The sequence below is a fragment of the Pyrus communis genome, chromosome 14, assembly GCF_963583255.1.
Source record: "Pyrus communis chromosome 14, drPyrComm1.1, whole genome shotgun sequence".
Taxonomy (NCBI): domain Eukaryota; kingdom Viridiplantae; phylum Streptophyta; class Magnoliopsida; order Rosales; family Rosaceae; genus Pyrus; species Pyrus communis.
In genome coordinates this window covers 21,050,036-21,058,406 of record NC_084816.1, presented here as the reverse complement: position 1 = coordinate 21,058,406, position 8,371 = coordinate 21,050,036, and the positions used below count along the sequence as shown (strand labels likewise).

Genomic DNA, 8,371 nt, shown 5'->3' with positions numbered 1-8,371 from the left:
GAAGAAAATAGAAGTAGGATGAGGACGTCGTAATTTAGTTTGCCTTAGTTGTTTGTTGCGGTCAAATACAATATACAAGCAAATATACATAGAGTTTTTAAAGTTATTGGGGTCAAGGACAACCAATGATCCCATGCTGACTCTGCCACCCGTCAACTAGTGGCAGATCCAGAAATATTCTTCATAGGATATGATGTAGAAGCTCTCAAATATATTTTTTTGTACAAACAATACTGGAGGGGGTAGGTTCAAACATTGAAACTCGCGTGCAAAGTTGAATCCAATTAAACCCTAAACTTCTTGTAACTAAAAGAAGTTTTGGAGTATTAGTTAGTATTAGTTAAGTAAACTTAATTAAAGGGAACAACTGTAGTCTTTTTCATTAGCATCATTATTTTTGTTTAAGATGAAAGAAGCTCTCAAATAAGGATTAAGCTTTCAAATTAATGTTTGAGTTGCTAATTAAAAGCGGCAATGTTGATGCCTTCAAACTAATGGTTGTCCTTGCATCAACCTCCTCTTTGGTGCGTTGAATCGAACCAATTGCAGACTTTCTCCAAGTTGAAAGAAAAGATCAATTCAACTGAGCAATTAAATGGGAGAAGAAGAGGGTGATGGAGTAGGCGCGACAGCCTGCTCTGGCCCATGTATGCGTCCGGCACTGCCGTCAACCACACAAACAAAACAAAGCAATAAATATCAGAACTTGTCATCTTCAAGATATTGTGGTAGGGATGATAATTTTAATTGTTAAACTCAATAACTGTTTGAATGGAACAGATTTGGATATGAAAACTTGGGTATATTTTCAATATGGAGAAAAACCGTAAATATTATTTAGTTATGGTTTTGGATATGGTTATAATGATCCCTGATTCGTATCCGACTTGAATAATATATAATATAATAGTATTATATAATATATATATATGTATGTTTGTGTATATACGTGTGTGTGTGTATCCATTATTCATATGTGTGTACATTCATTATTTATCGAATTCATTACCTTGAGAATACAAAAGTTGCATTTTATGGGAAAATTCAAAAGTTTTGAATTAAAATCAATGAAAATTCAATGGTGCTGAAGATATTATAGATCAGCCAACATCATCAATGTTTTAAATTCAATACTTTAATTTTTATACTCTACAAAATCAGTTCATTGAATCATTTTACACATCAAATGTGTAACGACGAAATTAACATATCCTAACTTATAATGCGTCAACTGAACGAATATATTTTTGTTTGACAAAGATGGATATAACCGTTAGCCGAAAAGGAATCTGTTACCCGGTAGGTATGGTTATAGATAATCTCTGATGGTTAATTTGTGGTTATGGATATGATTGATTTTCATGGTTATGGAGATGGATATAACATTTTCGTCATCAAACCGAATCGTTGCTATCCCTAAATTGCGGTCTCCTCTCCTATTCATGTTTTTGTTTTAAAGTGGTTTGGACATGGGAAACGAAAACCTACAATTGCTTTGGTTAGAAAATATAATTAGGAAATAGAGACTCATGGCAAAATGGCTAAAGAAAAACCTACAAAGAATGGGAGAGAGATTCTAAGAAAAGACATGAAGTACTTGGAGCTAACAAAACGTGGGGCAAAACTTAGTGCAGTAGCAAGCGTTTTAAGATTCATACAACATGTTACACTTAGTGAGATAAGACTTTGTTGTTATTGTTGTAACAAATGATAGGAAAATCTACCTTAAATTTATCTAAATTATGAGGGAGGGGAAGGTTTGAACTTAGGACATAATAGGTTAAAGAGGAACGCTCTATCCATCACGGCAACCCACCTTAGCAATATGAGAAAATCTTATTAATATGAAACAAGAGAAATGGCACGTAGTCAAGCGGACATAAACTTTACCCTTCAAAACAATCTCTTCTCTCTGCCCATCTGATAACTAGAGTTTTCTCGAACCTTGATTCACCCCTTTTTTTTTTATTGATATATCGTGTTTTATTCTTCGAGGTCGTACACACATACACATACACATACACATACACATACACAAAGATTGCTAGCTTGCAATTGTCATACAAACTTTTAATCTGGTTCAAACACCTCTGAACTTTCAATTGGTGCAGATGTCCCCCCGACTGTTAGTTTTGTCCATTTTTTCCGTGAAATTGAAGGTTATTTTTGTCCGAATATGGTGCAGATGTTATTTTTGCAATTGTCATATGAACTTTTAAATTTTTGATGTGGCTTTATGTGCTTACTGTATTTATATATGCCAATGGCACGGATGAGTCGAACAAAAACCAGAACTCCTGTTATTATCAAATATATATACAGAATATGTATGAACAGCCATTCTGCACAACAAAAATGGATCCTCGATCAGTTAAGGATCAGCTCGAAAAAGGTTTTGTTGGCTTGCTCGGCCTCTTTTTCCTCCCCTGGAATTTTTTCCACATGGTTTCTTCCAGGTTAGGTTTTTTCAGAGGCCATTCTTTGAGCTTGTCCGTGTTGTGCCTTGGCCCGTTCGTTAGTGCGGAACCGAGATTCAGATTACAACCTCACCAAAATCACACACAGTTGAATAGTTTAAAATACAAGAAATAAAGACACCGAGAAATTTACGAGGTTCGGCAAAAAACTGCCTACGTCCTCGAAGAGATATTGCTCTTCACTATGAGAAAAACAGTACAAGTTACACATGAGTTAAATCGACATAACCCAATCCCATAACCCTTGTACACCCACTCACAGAATTTTCCCAAGAGCCTCACTCTACCCCCAAGAGTTCTTTCACAAGAGATCTTTCACTCTAGCTCTCTTGATTTCTCTCACCCATGCCCATGGTAGAGCCAAATGCTCACACCATCTCTTTTGGATGCTTTCCTTCTCTCCATCCGTATCCTTGTTTTGCCAAATGCTCTCTTTTTATACTTTTCTTAATCCAAGCCTTCTCCCACAAAACATGGCTTTGAAAAAGCCACAAAACATGGCTTTGAAAAAACCACAAAACATGGCTTTGAAAAAGCCACAAAACATGGAGCAATTTAAGCCACAAAACAAGCCACAAAACAAGGAAACATTTGGCCATTATCCAACAATCTCCACCTTGGCCAAATTGTACCAAAGTCCATTGGCCTTACGTACCAGCATCCACACTCTGAATCAACCTCATTGGTCCTGTTCCGATTCAGTTACTGCCAATGCATGTGCAGCTGCTGCAAGCTAAAAATCACCATTTAGCTTCAGACAGGATCTCAACACATCCTCGTCTCCTCCAGCAGGTTTTCCTCCTCTTCATTGTCTGCAACCTGGAAACTCTACAGCGCGCCTATTTCCAGCAACAACCCATCGAGCCAGACAAAATTCCCACACTTCTTCCTACCTCAGGACCTTCTCATCACCTGTGAATCCCATAGCTCCACCTGCTGCAAAACCCCTGCAACACTTGAGACTAAACATCACCAGGAGAAGTGTTGCTTCGAGTACCTAGAGGGCATACTCAAAGTCTTCCACCACAAACTTGCTAACCCGGCCTTGCACCCGTAGCACTGTGGACCCTTGCCTCCGGAACCGGATCTGAACCTGCTGTCTCTCTCAGATCCTCTTTCCAATTTTCTTCCACGATTTCAACCTTGAATAGCTTAAGCAGTCTTGTGCCCACCATCATCCATGGTCTCTTGTGTGTATCATTCCACACCAAAAAAGCTTGCACCTGCTCCAAACTTACTGTTTCTTTCCTTGCAGTAAAGTTTCATAAGGTTCTCGTACAAATCTGAAAGTGAGGTAAGAAGAAAGAGGCCTTTGTCTTCTTCCTCAACATCAACTTTCGCAGTTGATCCAAGCATCCCTAAACACGGCTTCCATTTCTTCAGGCTTCTATTACTCTCCTTTACCAAGAGCAAAACCGCCTCTCCCTTTAAACTGCTCAACTGAAAATTCCATGGTGAACAACAAATCTGGACCTCCAACGAACCAAAGCCCCCAACGATGCTCTGATACCAATTGTTGTGCCTTGGCCCGTTCGTTAGTGCGGAACCGAGATTCAGATTACAACCTCACCAAAATCACACACAGTTGAATAGTTTAAAATACAAGAAATAAAGACACCGAGAAATTTACGAGGTTCGGCAAAAAACTGCCTACGTCCTCGAAGAGATATTGCTCTTCACTATGAGAAAAACAGTACAAGTTACACATGAGTTAAATCGACATAACCCAATCCCATAACCCTTGTACACCCACTCACAGAATTTTCCCAAGAGCCTCACTCTACCCCCAAGAGTTCTTTCACAAGAGATCTTTCACTCTAGCTCTCTTGATTTCTCTCACCCATGCCCATGGTAGAGCCAAATGCTCACACCATCTCTTTTGGATGCTTTCCTTCTCTCCATCCGTATCCTTGTTTTGCCAAATGCTCTCTTTTTATACTTTTCTTAATCCAAGCCTTCTCCCACAAAACATGGCTTTGAAAAAGCCACAAAACATGGCTTTGAAAAAACCACAAAACATGGCTTTGAAAAAGCCACAAAACATGGAGCAATTTAAGTCACAAAACAAGCCACAAAACAAGGAAACATTTGGCCATTATCCAACAGTCCGTCATTTTATTGTTTTGAGCTTGCGTGGTGGTGTTTTTACTCGAGTTTTATAATATGATCCTCTTTGAAGAAAAAAAAAAAAGTGGCTGATTGAAACCTCTTTGAATTTCAAAGATCACTTAAAATCCTAATTGTATACTCTAAATTTATTTAAAATCATTTAAATCATTCAAAATTCCAATTGAATACACCTTCTTAAACTTTACAAGTTATCGTCTTTTGGAAAATAAAAAACCTTTTTAACTCAAACCCAATCGTCAGCCCATCCTAGCTCCAAAAAAATGTTTTGGGCTGAAAAAAAAAAAAATTAAAATATAGGTTTATTAATAGAGGCCCATCCCAGAAAAATAAAGAGAGTCTTGGCGTAGTCTCTTTCGCGCACGCCTCCTTCGGTTCCCAACGACTTCACGTCAACCTTTCTTCTTGTACGTTTTTAGTTTTCCCCGCTTCTCGCTTCTCACTTCTCACTTCTCTCACCCTGTCAGCTCCCGGCGCAGCGCTCAACAGCCAGAAAGACACCGCCGACTGCACCCAGCCAGCAGGCAGCTGCACGGAGCCACTTTCGCTTGTGCGACAGACAAACGCTGCAGATTGACCCAGGTATCTATCTTTTCTTAATTCTTTATTTTTCTTCTTTCTAAGGTCAGAATCAGGCCTTGATGCCTTAATCTGAAGATTTTGGTATTGTAATTAGATTCAATTTGGAAAATTAAATTAGAAATTGGGGGTTTTAGTGTTAAATCGAATGTTAGGGTTAGGAATTAGGAACATATATTTCGTAATGTTACAGTACTTAATGTTTAAAACAATGTTTCATCGCATACTTAATGTTTTCATCGCGTTTTTTTTGTTTAAAACAATGTTCCCAAAAAGGCATTGTTTGCTAGGATGAGTGCGAGAAGAAATGGTGGAAATTTCAAGGGAAAAGATGTCTTGGAAGTCAGCAGCCCCAAGATTGAACAGTTGACTCATGGTGTTGCAGACGTTAGCCTGGGCTCAGCCCAGGATGATGGAGAGTGGGAGGTAATTACCAGGAAGTCAAAGAACAGAGCTGGAAGCAGTGCTGCAAAACAATGGGGTCCTCAGAATTCTAATTCTAAGGCTTGGGCACAGGTTGATACTCAGAAGCCAGGTATGCGGAGTAGTGGTGGGTCAGGAAGGGGTGCCGGCAACTTCTGGCCTTCACAAACTTCTGATATGAGAAAACCAGCAGCAAGAGGAAATGTAAGGCAGCAGTCTTCTGCCAGGGTTTCTGAAAATAGCTATGTGGCCCCACAACATGTGATTCCCCCTCCGCTGGACCACGGATGGAACTGGCAATCTAGAGCTGGTGTTACTCAACCCAAGGGTTCAGAAGATGTCCACAGAAAAGATGACAAGGACAGCGATGCGGCTGCTGCTGCCGCTGCCATTGATGATGATGATGACAACTCTGATGCTGTGGGTGATACCGACGATGAGCTATTCAGCGATGAGTTTGACTCGGATTCAAGTGAAAAGAGCCATGAAACTCGAAAAAATAGCAGATGGTTCAAGAAATTCTTTGAGATTTTGGATAGTTTAACGGTTGATGAGATTAATGATCCTGCTAGGCAGTGGCACTGTCCTGCATGTCAAGGGGGTCCTGGTTCCATTGACTGGTACCGAGGCCTGCAGCCCCTGATGACACATGCCAAAACAAAAGGATCAAAAAGGGTAATGCTCCATAGAGAGCTTGCAGAGCTTTTGGATGAAGAGTTGAGGAGGAAGGGAACTACAGTTATACCAGCTGGTGAAGCTTTTGGTAAATGGAAAGGTTTAAAAGATGAGGAAAAGGATCATGAAATTGTCTGGCCTCCTATGATTGTCATCATGAACACTAAACTTGAGCAGGATGACAATGACAAGGTATTGATTATGTTTTTCAAATTTGTATCTCAAGTATAGGTCTGTTTACATTGTCATGATTGTTTCTAAAGCCAAGGTTTCCCTGCCTTGGTATCATTCCAGTCCTCATTTTATGTTGCTTTGAATTTCAGTGGGTTGGCATGGGAAATCAGGAGCTTCTTGACTATTTCAGCCCTTATGCTGCTGCGAGAGCTCGACACTCATATGGTCCACAAGGACACCGCGGGATGAGCATTTTGATCTTTGAGGCCTCTGCAAGGGGTTATTTAGAGGCGGAGCGTCTGCACAAGCATTTTATAGAGCAAGGAACTGACAGAGATGCATGGGACCGTCGTCGTGTCTTATTTCAGTCTGGTGGGAAGCGACAGCTCTATGGGTACATGGCAGTGAAAGAAGACTTGGACATTTTTAACCAGCATTCTCAAGGTGTGTCCCTCACTCTTCCCCTTGCCCTCTGTGTGTTTGTGATGGTCATTTTGGGTACAAAGTGACGAGTTTTCACTCAAATACTTTAAGTTCATATGCTAACTTTGATTCATTGAATTGTATTTTGCAATTAAGATCCCTGGAAATGTTATATATGGATGTCTTACATGCTCCCATTACTAATTAGGTAAATCTAGGCTGAAATTTGAGATGAGATCGTACCAGGAGATGGTCGTGAACCAAATCAGGCAAATGAGTGAGGATAACCAACAGCTTATGTGGTTTAAGAACAGGGTTGCTAAGGAACAGAGGCATGCAAAGGCTCTTGAGGAATCTCTTGGTATAGTGAGTGAAAAGCTCAGGAAGACGACGGAGGAAAATCGCATCGTAAGACAGAGGACCAAATTGCAGCACAAAGAGAACCAGGAAGAGGTAAGTTTCACTGTCAGATAATTATGCCCCAATATTATAGTAGAAACTTGTTTACACTTGCATCAAGGTTTGGCTTGATCTAAAGTTGGTATTTTCACTATGTTGCATGGTTTACCATCGTTTGTATTTTGTTTTTGTATTTGTTTTTCCTTATGGCTTCCGAATATTTGGTCTATTCACTTGCTCTTTTGTTTCGTTTTATTGGCTTGTTCATTTATTTGGTTGTTTCTCTTGTTGGTGTGAAAAGATGTATCTGCAAGAACAATTTTTCAAAGACCAGATCAAGATAATTCATGAATCAAGGGATGCAAAGGAAGAAAATTTTGAGAGGCTGCAGCAGGAGGAACGTGACAAGGTGAAGCACTCATATCTCAACCCTTCAAATGCCGAGGAACAAAAATACAGGTAATTTGTGATAAAGAATATGCGTAGACCAGAGAAAGTTAGGCCCCCAGTTGAGGTTCAATACTTTTACCCATGTGGTGCTTCTGCTTTTGTTTGATGTATATTTCTTCCATACTCCTTATGGCTGTAGGTCGGAGGAAATTGAGAACTTCATCAAGTCTCAAGAAAAAGAGATGGAAGAATTTGTGGCAGAGCGGGACATGCTGATGAAAACTCATGATGACGATAAAGCTGCAATGAAGCGGAGGCATTGGGAGGAAGAAGTGGAACTGGAGAAGGATTTTGATGCCAAATTAACCCAGCTCATGGAGAAGTATTCCCCGCATCTCCCTGAAGAAATTTCGAATTGACTTTGAAGGTTAGATGTTTGCAGTGCATTTAGTTGGAGGAGAGAGAGTGGCACATCAGCTATAAGTCACCGAAAGTTTAGGGTATTCTTCTCTCTTTTGTGGTCTGTTTAATCATAGATTCCACGAGTTATACCTAGAAGGAAAAGGCATAGAACCAAACGTTTTGAATGGTACTATTTTAGAGTTCTGAAGTTACTTAGCATCAGTTGGCCATGCCAGAAAATTGTGGTCGATGAATATTATCCTTGTTCAGTTATGGCGTGAAATTGCTGTTCACTTACAGAA

General features: G+C 39.8%; 1 protein-coding gene across 1 annotated transcript; it reads left to right on the top strand.

Moving 5' to 3' along the window:
- Positions 1–4,980: 4,980 nt before the first annotated feature.
- Positions 4,981–8,371, top strand: LOC137715418 (protein SUPPRESSOR OF GENE SILENCING 3-like). Its single transcript, XM_068454747.1, has 6 exons — positions 4,981–5,186; positions 5,460–6,473; positions 6,605–6,899; positions 7,087–7,331; positions 7,579–7,736; positions 7,867–8,371. The coding sequence occupies exons 2-6, from the start codon at positions 5,475–5,477 to the stop codon at positions 8,084–8,086; spliced, it is 1,917 nt and encodes a 638-aa protein (XP_068310848.1). The 5' UTR covers positions 4,981–5,186; positions 5,460–5,474; the 3' UTR covers positions 8,087–8,371.